The sequence below is a fragment of the Myxocyprinus asiaticus genome, chromosome 2, assembly GCF_019703515.2.
Source record: "Myxocyprinus asiaticus isolate MX2 ecotype Aquarium Trade chromosome 2, UBuf_Myxa_2, whole genome shotgun sequence".
NCBI lineage: Eukaryota > Metazoa > Chordata > Actinopteri > Cypriniformes > Catostomidae > Myxocyprinus > Myxocyprinus asiaticus.
Genome location: NC_059345.1, coordinates 5684138 through 5701433, shown reverse-complemented (window position 1 = coordinate 5701433; position 17296 = coordinate 5684138). Strand labels below are relative to the sequence as shown.

The 17296-nt window shown below is 37.4% G+C and overlaps 2 protein-coding genes across 3 annotated transcripts in view; one reads left to right on the top strand and one right to left on the bottom strand.

Moving 5' to 3' along the window:
- Positions 1 to 14395, top strand: part of LOC127454304 (polyadenylate-binding protein 2-like) — a 25788-nt gene extending 11393 nt beyond the window's left edge. Inside the window, exons 3-7 of the mRNA XM_051721418.1 lie at positions 243 to 310; positions 436 to 542; positions 661 to 748; positions 3271 to 3401; positions 10828 to 14395. Of these exons, the coding sequence (XP_051577378.1) occupies positions 243 to 310; positions 436 to 542; positions 661 to 748; positions 3271 to 3401; positions 10828 to 10927 (494 nt within the window). The 3' untranslated portion in view covers positions 10928 to 14395. The remainder of the gene's footprint in view (positions 1 to 242; positions 311 to 435; positions 543 to 660; positions 749 to 3270; positions 3402 to 10827) is intronic.
- Positions 6313 to 17296, bottom strand: LOC127454350 (trafficking protein particle complex subunit 2-like protein). Of its 2 annotated transcripts, none has more exons than XM_051721500.1 (5): positions 17190 to 17296; positions 8158 to 8307; positions 7734 to 7821; positions 7557 to 7636; positions 6313 to 6460 (listed from the first exon to the last, which is right to left on the bottom strand). In XM_051721500.1, exons 2-5 carry the CDS (start codon positions 8298 to 8300, stop codon positions 6415 to 6417), a joined length of 357 nt encoding a protein of 118 aa, XP_051577460.1. In that variant the 5' UTR covers positions 8301 to 8307; positions 17190 to 17296; the 3' UTR covers positions 6313 to 6414. The 2 variants fall into 2 exon arrangements, with proteins under 2 accessions (XP_051577460.1, XP_051577453.1); XM_051721493.1 differs by having other exon boundaries at positions 8158 to 8330; positions 17190 to 17284.

Here is a 17296-nt window from a genome sequence, read left to right as displayed (position 1 = left end):
CACCCATGTACAGAATGCCTCAAAAGTACTAAAGCAAGCCCGTGAAATTCAGGGTGAAATCTAATGAGCTCTTTCAATTATAATAATTTGCACAACCACTTAAGAGTGCTGATTTTGAATGTGGCATCTCAATTATGGCACCCTCTAATGGCCAACTCATTAACTTAATTATTGGAACTGTAAACTGTTGTTTCCCTCATACAGCATTCATTATTTAGTATACAGTATTTGCCTTTCCTCAGGATTGTTCTACAGTATGAGCCATGAAGATAGAATAGATGCTGACAAGAGATCCATCTATGTGGGCAACGTAAGCTGTTTCCCCATGTTTACACCTCTTTTCTCGCAGTTATTACAATAAGCAGATCAGACAGTTGTACTCGCATGTATTTGAATGTATTCCAGTATATATTTATAATGTTTTTAAAATGGCAGGTGGATTATGGAGCAACAGCAGATGAACTGGAGATATACTTTAATGTATGTGGCCATGTGAACAGAGTTACAATCCCATATAACAGATTTACAGGCCATCCAAAAGGGTAAGTACACACATGGCTTCAAATCCGTCATATTATAACATAAGTGTGTTGTATTGGGGTGTGTGTGTATAATATATATATATATTTTTTTTTTTGTTTTTTTTTTTTCTTTCTGTAGTTTTGCTTACATTGAGTTCTCAGAGAGAGATTCGGTGCGGACCGCCATGACTTTAGATGAAACACCATTCAGAGGGCGTGTCATTAAGGTGGGTGAGGGAAATGCTTGACAATATACCATTGCAATACATGGGCTATGTTTGATATGGATTACTAGAACACTGCTTACTGAATACTGTACTATATACCAGGGACTAAAAATGAAATGTTTTTCAGTTCATTCCGAGTAAAAACTCAATGAAATTTTTTTATTTTATTTTTTTATTTTTTTCGTTCTGGTTCAGAAGTTCCGCAGCCTCCTTTCCAAATGGTTACCGGTTAGAACAAAATAAAAGAACGGTTAATAACGTTATTTTTAAAATGACAGTACTCTGCGCTAAGGGGTGGGTGAAATACCAATTCCAGTGTTGCCAGATCTCGCAAGAGAAACGAGCAATGTGGTCCTGGAAAAACAAGCTCAAAATAAGCCACTGGCCCCAAAATAAAAAATAGCAATTTATCACAATAGAAATCGTAAAAAGCATACAGTTAATTAACAGTTAAGTAAAATTAAAGATCTGCTTCTGAGTCAAAACCCGGCAGCATCAAATCTGTATTAATACATCATATCTAACAATAATTCAGTGAAGACTTGGAAACAACTGAGAGAAGTACTTTATTAGATAATGTTTTCCTTGTATCTGAATTAGCCGTGCATGTACATGTAGTAATTATACATAGTTGTTAAAAAGGTCTTCAGTCACAGAATACGACATCCACAACAAATGTGTGATGCAGCAGTTTCCTTCAGGTTCAAAGCACATGTTTAATTTTTTTTGGGCAACATGAAGTGGTGTAGTTAAAAATATATATATACTGTGATTAAACCCTTTGGCCTTTTAGTTTCATGAAAAAATTATCGGAACAAATTGAACCAGTTATAACCGGTTTCCAGCATTTAAAAATATTGAAAATTGAAAATCACTTTGTTCCGGTTTTCGGTTACGTTCTACTAAAAATGTCATTTGGTTTGCATTCCTTGAACCGTTTTTAGTCCCTGCTATATACACAGTATTATATTCTTTTAAAGTATGTGATACAGTATGCATTATGTAAAAAAACATTTTAAACCGTAGTATGCTACATTGTCACATGACCTTAGTACATTGCATTTTTAATTCCCGTAACTATTATTTTGCATTTGATCATACATATATGTATGATCGAATGCACTTACACTTATATACTATGCACTCAGCCATGTAGTGTGAATTTTCAAAGTGTAGTATCGTCCCAATGGAACACGTAATGGATTTTTACTAAACAGAAGCATTTGCTGTTTAACAGCTGACAGAAGTAACATTTCAAGCGCACTTGATGTGTTACCGCTAGCTTTAGTGTGTTAGCCAACCTCAGTTCAACACTTGTATCTTAAACAACGTACATAGACTGAGCCAAAACATTATGACCACATGTCTAATATGCTGTTGGTCCTCCGCGTGCACCAAAACAGTGCCGACCTGCTGAGGCATGGACTCTATAAGACCCCTGAAGGTGTCCTGTGGTATCTGGCACCAAGACATTAGCAGCAGATCCTTCAAGTCCTGTAAGTTGCGAGGTGGAGCCACCGTGGATCGGAACTTGTTGGTCCGGCACATCCCACAGATGCTCAGTCGGATTGAGATCTGGGGAATTTGGAGGCCAGGGCAACACCTTGAACTCTTCATGTTCCTCAAACCATTCCCGAACAATGTGTACAGTGTGGCAGGGTGCATTATCCTGCTGAAAGAGGCCGCTGCTATCAGGGAATACCATTGCCATGAAGGGGTGTACCTGGTCTGCAATGATGTTTAGGTTCGGACCTTCGTTGCCCTCATGCATCTTGGGCGCTGAACGCCTGTTGCCGGTTTGTCCGTCCTCGGACCACTGCTGACCGGGAGCACCCCACAAGCCTTGCCGTTTCAGAGATGCTCTGACCCATTCATTTGGCCATAACAATTTGGCCCTTGTCAAAATGCTCAGGTCTTTACTCCTGCCCATTTCTCCTGCATTCAACACATTGACTATGAGAACTGATTGTTCGCTTACCCTCTAATCTACCCAGAACCTTTATTCACTTCACCTGTAATTGGTCATAATGTTTTGGCTCATTGTAACATAATTCCCATAGTTTCATTTCTGCTATTCCATAGTTTTGATGACTTTACTGTTATTCTAAAATGTGAAAAATAATAAGAACGAGTAAGTGACCCTAAAATTTTGACTGGTATGTACGCCAATGTGGTCCAGCACTTTCAAGCTTCAAAAAGGACAAAGGCAGCATAGAAGTAAACCATACCACTCTAGTGCTTTAATCCATGTCTTTTGAAGTGATGTGATCGATTTGGGTGAGAAACAGACCACACTGTAACTATAAATCTGTTCACTATAAATCTTGACATCTGCAATCGTGGTTCCCATTGGCTTGCATTGTATGGACAAAAACACATCATTTTTGTTTGTGTTCCACAGAAGAAAGTCATACAAGTTTGAGATGGCATGGGGATGAGTAAATGATGACACTGATCATTTTTGGGTGAACTGGTCACTAAAGTCGAGCTTGACTGAAAACCAATCTTTGCGCATCATACAGGTATTGCCAAAAAGAACAAATATTCCAGGTTTCAGGACTACAGACAGGTTCTTGCGTGGAGGCTGGCCCAGAGGGCGAGGTTTCCGTGCACCAAGATTTTACAGTCCATTCAGAAGCTGCCAATTCATTAGGTCAGTTCTGCCACCGCACAGGATATGGAGGCTTTGAATGTTCAAGATAAGTGATGGCCTGATGCACTTTTTTATATCAGCCAATTCTCTGAATGCAGTGTTACTTATCCATTACTTGAATCTGCATACATGTATAATATGATTTTAAATGTTGTAAAGACTAAAGTTGCAAAATGTACAGATGGCATGAAATCAAAATGGGAGTTTAGTGGTTTTTAGTCCATGTCTGTTAGCCAGTGTACTCCTAAAATTTGACATCATTCATCTTGCACTTGGGCATATCCAACATATGTCATCTAGCAACAGCAAGGAGCAAATCATGATTTGGGGCAGTGACGTGAACTAACGGCTATTGATTATTTTGCTGAACCCATCAATATGTCCCATCCCAACTTTCTCTGACACGGACAAGAAAACTGCTTGCCAAACCATCTTGTGGTTTAATTCTTTAATTCGAAGTGATCATAGGCTATGTTCACACCGCAGCTGAATTTCACCCAAAGATGATTTTTTTTTTTTTTTTAACGCATGTTAATTGGATGATCGATCATGTAAACAGCCACAAGTGCATTGAATCTGACTTTTTTCAAATCCGATCTGTGCTACTTTCACATGCGGAAATAAACCAATTGTTTTTTTGGGGTTTTTTTTCCTCCAATGTGCCTTCAGTGTGAACAGCCAGGTCAGATTTTATTTGAACTTTTGTCATTTTCGCATTTGATTTCCACATACGTATTGTGTTTGTTTTAACTTTTTCATTGCAAGTCTTTTTTTTTTTTCTAGTTTAATGCATTCAGTTCTTTAAAGAAAAGAAAATTTATAGGCTCAACAGTTTCGACAGATTCGTTTGGAGTACATGTAGTAAAATATGATATGAAAAGATAGATTTATGTAACAGCGCACTTTGCTCGTGTCACTTGCACAGAAAGCACAGTTTATATACGCATTTCTCAAACTGTATCAGAGCTTGATTGCAAGCAGTTCAGTGGAAATCTGAAATAATCAATAACTCTTACCTTACATGTATGTAATGCTGCTTTTCCTGCTGTCCTTCAATTTTTGTTTCGCTCCTAAAGGGACAGTTCACCCAAATAGAAAATCCTCATTTTCTCACCCACATGCCATCCCAGATGTGGATGACTTTCTTCTGCAGAACACAAATGAAGATTTTTAGAGGAATATCATTTCTGTAGGTCCATACAATGCAAGTGAACAGTGACCAAATCTTTGAAGCTCCAAAAAACACAAAGGCAGCATAAAAGTAATCCATGTCTTCAGAAATTATCCGATCACTTTTGGGTGAGAACAGACCAAAATAACTCCTTTTTCACTGTACATCTTGCCATTGCAGTCACTAGGCAGGATCATGATTTCAAGCTTGATTACACTTCCTAGTGCTTGACGCACGCGCAGAGCGCTAGATGGCACTACAAAGTGTAATCGAGTTTGAAAACATGATTGCCTAAGAGACTGATGTCAAGATTTATAGTGAACATTGTGGTCCGTTCTCACCCAAATCCAACTGGATTGCTTCAGAAGATGGATTAAACCACTGGAGTTTTATGGATACTTTTATGCTGCTTTAGCTTTTGGAGTTCTGGTCACTATTCACTTGCATTGTATGGACCTACAGAGCTGAGATATTCTTCTAAAAAAATTTTCATTTGTGTTCTGCAGAAGAAAGATGGACATAGACATCTGGGATGGCATTGGGGTGAGTAAACGATGAGAATTTTCTATTTGAGTGAACTTTTTTTTTCCTGCCTCCACTTCTGAGACAGTCAATCCACGCATCTTATCACGTGACTCGTTGTGCATGACACCACGGAGACTCGCAGCATGTGGAGGCTCATGCTAATCTCCGATCAACGCACAACTTGCCACACGCCCCATTGAAAACAAGAACTCCTAATTGCGACCATGAGGAGGTTACCACATGTGACTCTACCCTCCCTAGCAACCGGGCCAATTTGGTTGCTTAGGGGACCTGGCTGAAGTCGCTCAGCATGCCCTGGATTCAAACTCGGGACTCCAGGGTTGGTAGTCAGCATCAATACTTGCTGAGCTACCCAGCCCCCCCCCCACCAATATACTACATTCTTGAGCTTTGATAATGATGCATTCAGTAATGTTTTCCTCATTAAAGTTTAACTCAAAGACTCTAATTGTAATTTTGCAATATTTAGGAAATCATGACAACTCGCGTTAAAATGAAGACTCCAGTCATATCAGTAACCTTATAAAAGCAGTTTTATTCTACATGGAGAGGGTCCACACATGGGGGCTGCCATATTAGAGTCACATGACCAGCCGAATATACTCGCTTAATCTCAGTAACCGTCCTGTTATTTAACTTATTGTAATCATGGCTGACTGTGAATAATGAATTTCTACAATGGCATCTGAAACTGAAAATTTGTACATCTGTTCATAAAAAAAATCTATTTGGTTTTGTTCATTTTTATTCAATGATGTAATCCTTTGTACTTTTTGTTTCAGGGAAAATGGGAGAGCTCATCCTTGGATTGATTCTTTTTGATATTAAACACACAATAGTGCTTTTTTGTTTTTTCTTAGAATGTCCAAAGCACTTGTTGGTGCTCATTTGTTTTGGTGTTTCAGTAGTTGTGTAAAGGGAGCTCAGTCTAATTCAAAATCTTTTTTTTTTCCTTCTTTTTTTGAATAGACCTCCATTTATTTGTCCACCTAACTTTTGAGTATGACACTACAGAACAGAGATGAGACTTAGTGGTTACAATTTTATTTCTATTTTATACAGTTTCTTTCTTTGAAAGAATATTGTGCCTGTGAGAGGCTGAAAGTCTTGTCAATTTCAGTACTTTTGCTTTTTCAGTGCTTAAAATGTAAATGGAATCAAACACGAGTCGTTTCATTAAACACGACTGAAAGCTTGAAAGGATAATCAAGATTTATTTTCACCTGACAGACTTTACAAACATGCAAAAATTATACAAGAGACACTGTGAAGTTATATAGAGTAGAGAAAATCCTATCAGGGGACCTGCACCATCATGTTTGAAACTATGCTGTCAAACGCCCTGGAGAGATACATGATATTAGTGGATCGGTACACAAAATGAATATTCAAAGTATGGTAACACTTTACAATAAGGTTGTTTTTATTAACATTAAACTTTTTTTTTAATTTACATAAATTGTATAGATTAACCTTAATGCATTACAGAGTAATAGGAACTAACAATGGTGTGTTTGTAGATTAAAGGGATAGTTCACCCAAAAATGAAAATTCTCAATTTATTCATCCTTATGCTGTCCCAGATGTGTATGACTTTCTTTCTTCTGCAGAACACAAATTAAGATTTTTAGAAGAATATCTCCGCTATGTAGGTTCATACAATGGAAGTGAACGATGACCAGAACTTTGAAGGTCTAAAAAGCACAAAGGCAGCATAAAAGTAATCCATAAGACTCCAGTGGTTTAATCCATGTCTTCAGAAGCGAGATGATAGGTGTAGGTGAGAAACGGATCAATATTTAAGTCCTTTTTTCCTATAAATTCTCCTCCCTGCCTAGAAGGTGGTGATATGCACAAAGAATGAGTAGCCAAAAACACAAGACTGTGAAAGTGGTTTGTAGTAAAAAAAAAAAAAGTACTTAGGCGTGGATGAAAAACATAAATATAAGTACTTTTTTACTACAAACCACTTTCACAGTCTTGTGTTTTTGGCTACTCATTCTTTGTGCATATTGCCACCTTCTAGGCAGGGAGGAGAATTTATAGGAAAAAAGGACTTAAATATTGATCCGTTTCTCACCTACACCTATCATCTCGCTTCTGAAGACATGGATTAAACCACTGGAGTCTTATGGATTACTTTTATGCTGCCTTTGTGCTTTTTAGACCTTCAAATCCTGGCCACCATTTACTTGCATTGTATGGACCTACAGAGCTGAAATATTCTAATAAAAATCTTTGTGTTCTGCAGAAGTCAGTCAGTCATACACATCTGGGACAACATGAGGGTGAGTAAATGATGAGAGAATTTTCATTTTTGGGTGAATTATCCCTTTAAGATAAAAAAAATAAAAATAATCCTTGTTAGTTCATGTTAATGAATAGAACCTTATTGTAAAGTGTTACCCAAATCCATGAAATTCACTAAAAGCACTTACTTGGATTGAATTTGATTACCAGGATTGTAGAATGGGTTACACATTACATCAGTGAAGGAGTTGTGTAGTTTTCTGAACATCTAAGGAGAGAGAGAGAGAGCCAAAAATTGCTCATGTCACACAAAACTCTGTGATTGACGTGACAATATTTGCGCATAACACACACGTGTAACTCACACTTCTAATCTCGTTGTCTCGCAGGGATGTGTTGGATGAATCGACAATAATCACAAACTTCACTTTAGAGTTTGTCACATAGCCATATCTAGAATTCTTGTTAAGATAACATTGATGGATATTATAGTAACACTTGAATGAACTGTCTTGCATTATAAACGCACCTAAAAAGGTCAAGAACATAAAGATACCTCAGAAATTGTATTGTTATTTTCCAACACATCAGGTTCCAAATTAAACATTTCTATAAAAATGTATAATCAAGAAATCATGAAAATGTCATTAAAAAGATGGGAACATTTGTCTCGAGATCAGCGGACATCTCAAAAAATGCTTCCATGTTACTTTTAGATAAAGATTGCGACTTGATGCCAACATTTTTATACAAGGTCACATGACCTCAGACTGTCACTAATAAGGATACACTTTGTAGTCCTCCGTTGGATATAGCAGTCCCAGATAAAGCTCTCTCTGGTCAGCCAGGGCTTTACCCACACCAGAGATCTTCTCCTCCACTACATCTAGAGAAGTGTGCACGGTGTAGTGGAACTTCAGTTCTCCATGCATAGGACTGCTGTGTATGTACAGAGGATAGTTCTGCAGATATCAAAACTATGTTAGAGGCTTGAGTGCTATTATAGAGCTGTTCAGCAGTGATGTCAATTTGTAGGTGAACTCAGAAGACTAATTCGCCATGGGTTCCCTCTGGATTTTCCTACGGGTTTTTATAATGGGGTTTTTGAACTTATGCGTCAAATAAGGTCTGTGATAAACATTACTTGATGAAACGTGGACGTTTTGTTCTACAACATAAATTACACTGTCATACCTCAAATGTGAATTTTGAAGCCGTTTTGAATTATGTGCTTTTTTTTTTAAATGCACGGCGGCTTCAAAATTCACGTTTGAGGTATGAAAGTGTGTAATTTATGTTGTAGAACAAAACATCCACGTTTCGTCAAGTAATGTTTATCACAGACCTTATTTTACGCATAAGTTCAAAAACCCCATTATAAAAACCTGTAGGAAAATCCAGAGGGAACCCATGGCAAATTAGACTTCCAGGTTTTGGACTACAACCTGAACAGCTCTATTGGTTAGACAAAACTAATTTCAATCCAAATTATTGTGCATTAAAGGTGCACTCAGTAATTTATTTTCCTGACATGAATTGTAATTGTGCAATATATGTAGGAAATCATGACTACTCACATTAAAATGAAGACTCCAGTCATATCAGTAACCTTATAAAAGCTGTTTTATTCTACATGGAGAGGGTCCACACATGGGGGCGGCCATATTAGAATCACATGACCAGCCGAATACTACTCGATTAATCTCAGTAACAGTCCTGTTATTTGACACTTTCACACATTGATTAAAGTAATCATGGCTGGCTGTGAATACTACATTTCTACAACAGCATCTGAAACTGAAAACTATTGATTTTAAATGATGCTGCATCCAAGCCACTAGGTGTCAGTGTACGTCCAAGACGACACAAAGACAAAAGTTACTGAGTGCACCTTTAAATTGGAGATGAATACTAGCACTATGTATGTTAATTCTCTAACTTTACTAGGCTTTCAACATCTATTCAGAAACAGAAATAGACCGCTTATGACAATCTAAGGATACATCATTATTGACGGTGAAATTCTTCACAGTTTTAGCAATAAATACGTAGTTATTAATAATAAAAAACTGCATAAATAGCATATCCTTATATGCTAAAATGAGAACTTTCATGGCCTATGACTTAGAAAACAAAATACATCTTTTATATATAACAAAATTATATATATTTTTAGTTATTTATATTTATATATGTATACCTTTTTTTTCCGTCACCTGTACTTGTCTTTATGACTCATTGATTGTATTCATACATTGTTTGATCTGTGACATTTTTTACATCTTATTGAACATTTATATAGAAAAAAATCCACACTTTTAGCACAATGAGTGGACTTTTCAGACTGTCCCTTACCCACCATAGGCAAAATTTACAACTTATATCAATAATAAATTAGCGATCTGGAACGATTTCACCGTGACGCCATCTGACCAGCATAAATACGGGGAAAAATCATCATTTAATCTTAAATATTTCAGGATGGGTGGCAACACTATTTGCCAATAGTACAGTGTACCCAAGAATTATTTCAATATTTCAGCCACACCTAAAAATGTATGTAATCACATTATATTACTATCAAAACCAAGTGGCATTTATTTTCAAGACAGATGGCACAAGCACACTTTAAGCAAAAAATGTCACAAAGAGATTCTGAATGCTAAAACAATAGATACACTGATCCAAATTAAAATAGCATGTAGTAACTCACATAGCATTAGGACGGCCACAATATCGGCCCTTTGAATATCAACGTAAGTAGGCTATTTATTCTTTTTCATGTATGCAGGTTACATTAAAATGGTCTTGTAAACTTCTGTACCCTGCCTTCATTTATCTGTGCTTCTTTTCCAATGCCTTAAGTATGGATGTTATGTTCAACACTTGTCTCAGACTTTCAATGTTAAAATAGGAAAATCTATCATAAAAATGTTTATTTATTTATTATATATATATATATATATATATATATATATGTGTGTGTGTGTGTGTGTTAATCTAAATAATTAGTGAAATAACCATTTAAATATATAGAATAAATATAGCAGTTTGAGTTGACTGCTGGAAAAAAAATAACTGCATATAATGGATAATCAGGGCTGGACTGGGACAAAAAAAAAAAAAAAAAAGTCTCTGGAACTAAGCCCAACCGGCCTACGCGTTACCCCACAATCGATTATATTGTATATATTATTATTGAATTGCAAATGCATTTATCAATATTAATACTGCTAATTTTCTGTCTAATATAAATGTACATTTGACTGTGAAACATTTAGTTGGGAGGCAGATGTGAATTTACTGATATTAACTGAAAGACTATGACAGTAGGACTTTTTAACTGATATTTCTCTTTCATCAGGATCTTAATGAATTAACTTTTTTCCATTAAAGTTCATTAGAACTGAACATATTTACAGAGGAGGAAAAACTCATAGCTTCTTTCTTAATTCACAGGGGTCCATGCTTTAAGCTTGTGATGAGGAGGAGGGCGTGGCCGGGCCGTGATGGTGCATGGCCGGCGCTGAATCAGCTGATAAGTGTCAGAGCGAGATAAAGGGGAGCTGGAGGCACCGGTTCAGGGGAGGGAGGGAGAGAGAGAGAGAGAGGCATGCGGCCACGCTGCATGTGTGTCTGTGTCCTTATGTTTTATGTTGATTTAAGTTCATTTATATCATTAAAGTTTATGTTGACTGTCCAGCCGATTCCCGCCTCCTCCTTGCCCATCCTTATACAGTTTTTGCATAGTATCCAGAGTTTTACTGTGGTATAAGTAAGAACATGGTAAAACCATGCTCCTTATTACCAGATGTAATATGGTTTCTAAAAAAAAAACTATGGAATTGAAAATTACGAAGAAAAAAAAATATCCATGAAGAGAATATAAAAAACTGCCATAAAAATGACTTGTATTCCCATAATATACAATATTTTATATAATCATAATTATAGTGAGTAGTGACATATATTTCAAATATATAGGCTATAATATTTCTGCCAAAACACCATTTCTACAGTTATTGTTACTAACTGCAATGTGATTAGAATGGTTATGTGTTGATTGAAAAGAATATAATTACCACTGAATAACAAAAAATATCTTCCTGTTTACCTCATAACTGCTGTTTAGAATGTTGGGCTGTTTAATCTGGTTATAAAGAGCTGTGCAAGGAGCCTATAAGGTTTATATATCTTTGCTGTGTGACTGCATGGTGCGAGGGAGGGCCAGTCTCACTCGGCTCACGCACTGTGGCCAGTGGATGAAGAACACAGGCTTTTTATTGTAAAAAACAATCTATATATTTATCTCAAATGTAAAAGCTCTTAAATGAATTGAAATTACACTCCATACTCCATAATGACAAAGCAAAAATCTGATTTATGATAACTTTTTGATAAATTTGCAAAGAAAAAACTGAAATATCACATTGACATAAGTATTCAGACCCTTAACTCAGTACTTAGTTGAAGCACCTTTGGAAGTGATTACAGCCTCAAGTCTTTTTGGGTATGATGCGACAAACTTTGCACACCTGGATTTGGGGATTTTCTGCCATTCTTCTCTTTAGATCCTCTCAAGCTATGTCAGGTTAGAAGGTGAGCCTAGTCTGAGGTCCTGGGTGCTCTGGACCAGGTTTTCATTAAGGATATCTCTGTGTTTTGCTGAGTTCAGCTTTCCTTCAACCCTGACCAGTCCCCCAGTCCCTGATGCTGAAAAACACCCCCACAGCATGATGCTACCACCACCATGCTTCACCGTTGGGATGGTATTGCGCAGGTGACGAGCGGTGCCTGGTTTCCTACAGACATGATGCTTGGAATTGAGGTCAAACAGTTCAATCTACATTTCATCAGACCAGAGAATCTTGTTTTTCACAGTCTGAGAGTCCCTTAAGTGCTTTTTTGTGTGTCTTGCACTGAGGAGAGGCTTATGTCTGGCCACTCTGACATAAAGCCCAGATCAGTGGAGTGTTGCAGTGATGGTTGTCCTTCTGCAAGTTTCTCCCATCTCCACACATGATCTCTGGAGAACCAGAGTGACCATCGGGTTCTTGGTCCCCTCTCTTACCAAGGCCCTTCTCCCCCGATTGCTCAGTTTGACCGGGCAGCCAGCTCTAGGAAGAGTCCTGGTTGTTCCAAACTTCTTCCATTTAAGAATTATGGAGGCCACTTGGGAACCTTAAATGCAGCCAAAAAAAAAAAAGATCTGTGATCTGTGCCTCGACACAATCCTGTCTCTGAACTTTGCAGAAAGTTCCTTTGACCTCATGGCTTGGTTTTTGCTCTGATGTGCATTTTCAGCTGTGAGACCTTATATAGACAGATGTGTGCCTTTCCAAATCATGTCCAGTCAATTGAATTTGCCACAGATGGACTCCAATCAAAGTGTAGAAACATCTCAAAGATGATCCAGAGAAATAGGATGCACCTGAGCTAAATTTCAAGTGTCATAGCATGGAGTCTGAATACTTATGTCAGTGTGATATTTCAGTTTTTTCTTTTTAATACATTTGCCAAGTTATCAAAAATATGTTTTTTGCTTTGTCATTATGGGGTATGGAGTGTAGACTGATGTGACAATTAAATAATTGAAAGCATTAATGAAGTGCAAGCCATGTTACTTTGTGTGATAGTCTACAATATCTTTTTACAAGTATATTTATTAAGGTGGAAAGACTCGTCACACAATAAATGCGTCTTTAAAGTGTGAGAATCACCTTACAAGGTTTTCAGCTTCACACACTGCATTCAGGTACAGTATGTAAAGAAATGCAAAGAAACTCAATAATACGTTTTTAATGTGCTGACAGAAAGATGATCAGTTCCCCCGATCTCTCAAATAAATCATTTTATATTTTATCTTACTATATAGGTTTAAGATATTAAATCATAATATATACATTTAAATGTAATATTCAGTTGAAATCATTAAAACTCATTTTTTAACCAATCCACAGATTTAATATTAGCAGACTATAGTTTTGGCAAGTCCTTTAGGACATCTACTTTGTGCATGACGCAAGTAATTTTTCCAACAATTGTCTACAGACAGATTGTTTCATTTTTAATTGACTATATCACAATTCCAGTGGGTCAGAAGTTTACATACACTAAGTTAACTGTGCCTTTAAGCAGCTTGGAAAATTCCAGAAAATGATGTCAAGCCTTTAGACAATTAGACAATTAACTTCTGATAGGCTAATTGACTAATTGGAGCCAAGTGGAGGCGTACCTGTAGATGTATATTTAAGGCCAACCATCAAACTCAGTACCTCTTTGCTTGACATCATGAGAAAATCAAAAGAAATCAGCAAAGACTGCAGAAAAAAAGTTGTGGACCTCCACAAGTCTGGTTCATCCTTGGGAGCAATTTTCAAACGACTGAAGGTACCACGTTCATCTGTACAAACAATAGTACGCAAGTATAAACACCATGGGACCACACTGCCATCATACCGCTCAGGAAGGAGACACATTCTGTCTCCTAGAGATGAACGTAGTTTGGTGTGAAAAGTACAAATCAATCATAGAACAACAGCAAAGGACCTTGGGAAGATGCTGGAGGAAACAGGAAGACAAGCATCTATATCCACAGTAAAACGAGTCCTATATCGACATAACAGGGCTCCAGACTAAAAAAATGACATAGGAGCCAAACTGAACTGAAACATTAAGGAGCCAAATAGCTGTTTTTAGTTGCAAAATCATATAATAGCTCGATTTAGATTGTTGTTCCGAAACAAGACAGAAAGCAAAAGAAAAGGAAGACAGCTGATAACCCATTCATCGGAGATTTAATAAACAGTATATGTAGTTGAGAAAATGCAAGAGTTTGCATTCCCCTTTTGTCTCATCAATGTACACACCCCTTTCATACTTTATACAAATATGAGAAGAAAAAAAATTGTTTTTAGTACTGCCCTTCAGAAGCAGATATTTACATATAGTATGCATATAGTAGTGTGTTGCCTTCTTGAGCATCAATGAATGTTTGCACCTTGTGTAATAGTTCTGTACAAGTCCCTCAATTGTCCTAAGTGTCAAAAGCTGGATCTCATATATATATATATATATATATATATGAGATCCAGCTTTTTTTAATAAAGAAGCCTGAACTACTCATGGGACTTCTATTTTGAAATGTCTGCCCTCCCAGCTGTGAGCTCACTGAGGGATGATTTGCTGAGAAAGTGACTGATTCAAACTGCTGCAGACCATTTTAGTTGCAGTCTGAAGCCCTGCATAACCTGAAAGTCTGCTCAGCAATGAAGAAGACATTGCTCCAAAACCACCATTAAAAAGCCAGACTACAGTTTGCAAGTGCACATGGGGAGAAAGATCTTTTCTCTGATGAAAAAAAATGGAACTGTTTGGCCATAATGACCATCATTATTGTGACGAGGAGGTTGTGGCCGGGCCGTAACGATGGATGTCCATCGCTGAATCAGCCGGGAGAGGGATAAAGAGCAGCCGGGGATGCCAATTCGAGAGAGGGATATGCACGCGGCAGCTGTGTGTGTTCGCGTCAATGTGTCGTTATGTTTCAGTTATATGTTGTGGTCTAATTAAAGTCTTTGTGAGTGTTAACCTGGTTCCTGGTTCCGCCTTTCCCGATGAACAAGAGGCGTGTCTGCCACAGATATGTTTGGAGGATAAAGGGTGAGGCTTTCAATCTGAAGAACACCATCCCAACCGTGAAGCATGGGGATGGCAGCAGGAGGGACTGCTGCACTTCACAAAATAGATGGCATCATGAGGAAGGAAAATTATGTGGATATATTGAAGCAACATCTCAAGACATCAGCCAGGAAGTTAAAGCTCGGTCGCAAATGGGTCTTCCAAATGGACAATGACCCCAAGCATACCTCCAAAGTTGTGGCAAAATGGCCTAAGGACAACAAAGTCAAAGTATCGGAGTGGCCATCACAAAGCCCTGACCTCAATCTGATAAACAATTTGTGGACAGAACTGAAAAACTGTGTGTGAGCAAGGAGGCCTACAAACCTGACTCAGTTACACCAGTTCTGTCTGGAGGAATGGGCCAAAATTCCAGCAACTTATTGTGAGAAGCTTGTGGAAGGCTACCCAAAACATCTGACCCAAGTTAAACTATTTAAATGCAATGCTACCAAATACTAGCAAAGTGTATGTAAACTTCTGACCCACTGGGAATGTGATGAATGAAATAAAAGCTGAAATAAATCATTCTCTCTACTATTATTCTGACATTTCACATTCTTAAAATAAAGTAGTGATCCTAACTGACCTAAGACAGTGAATGTTTTCTACGATTAAATGTCAGGAATTGTGAAAAACTGAGTTTAAATGTGTTTGGTGTATGTAAACTTCTGACTTCAACTGTATACATTTCCCCATGAAGCACGCTTTAATTTGGAGCGTGTGATACAAGGGGAGCGACTCTCATTGTGTCAGAGATGTCACTTTACTCAAAGCTGATTGGTTCAGTGTCTGTAACCCAGAATAAAACCTGCAACGGGCAGTTTAGCCATGTAGCGTAAGTTGCTATGGCGATGAAAACCAGTAAAAACAGATCCGCCTTCTTGAGACCGAAAAACCAGCGTTTGCGCAAACTAAACTCAAACTTACCTGGTTAGTCACAGAAACCGGCTTTGTGCAACAGGCCATTGGGTGAGAACAGACCAAAATATAACTCCTTTTTCACTATAAATGTTGACATCAGCAGTCTCCTTTTGGGATCATTATTTCAAGCTTGATTACACGTACTAGCGCCATCTAGAGCTCTGCGCATGCGTCAAGAACTAGGAAAATTAATCGAGCTTGAAATCATAATTGTTTCTAGAAACTGCAATGGGAAGATGTACAGTGAAAAAGGTGTTATATTTTGATCTGTTCTCACCCAAAACTGATCGGATCGCTTATGAAGACATGGATTAAAACACTGGAGTCATATGGATTACTTTTATGCTGCATTTATGTGCTTTTTGGAGCTTCAAGGTTTTGGACCCCATTCACTTGCATTGTATGGACCTACAGAGCTGAGATATTCTCCTAAAAATCTTCATTTGTGTTCATTAGAAGAAAGAAAGTCATACACATCTGGGATGGCATTAGGGTGAGTCAATGATGAGAGAATTTTCATTTTTGGGTGAACTAACCCTTTAATGCTAGCTGTGAAATTAACCTGAGCAAAACAAATTAGTCTGCAATAATGAACAAAAATGTTTCAAACGCTCACTTACATCACAATATGTTCTCGAAGTAAATATATAATTTGAGATATGGTGGAAATCACATCGTGGTGGAAATGTTTATGACGTTTCATGTGATGATGAATGTAAATACACTGTTGGACATTATAGACGTATAAACTTGCGAGTTTGAAAAGGTGTATACTTTTATTATGTAAAAGTCCACAGGACCAAAAGTCCATAGTTGAAGAAACACCTAAATATGAACGTAACAATAATAAAAACATAAAGACCAGGAATGATTTTTAGGAATAATCTAACTGAAAAATAACGTAAACAACATAAACTAACTCTGCTCAAAGACTCTTACAAAAAAAGAGGTGCATAGCCTATTGCATATGAGAGTTTGCGCTGGTTCTGTACATGCCATTATATTCAAATTATCTTACTAAACATGCACGCAAATATATACAATTTACAAGCATATGAATGTAAACAGCCCTGATCGTAGCGCTCAAACAGCTATAAAGTGGTTTCACACAAATCAATTAAATCTTATAGATCCATCCCCTTGAATTTCAAAGAAATGTAACAACATTCGAATATTCGCTACAATGTATCATAAAAGAATCAAATGTTTCCGCTTACCTCTTTCGCAATAACAGCAATACACACCGCCATTGTGACGCGACACACACTAGTCACGTGTCAGGCAGCAGTCACATGACTCACAGTTTGATGTGTCTTTTCCTAGT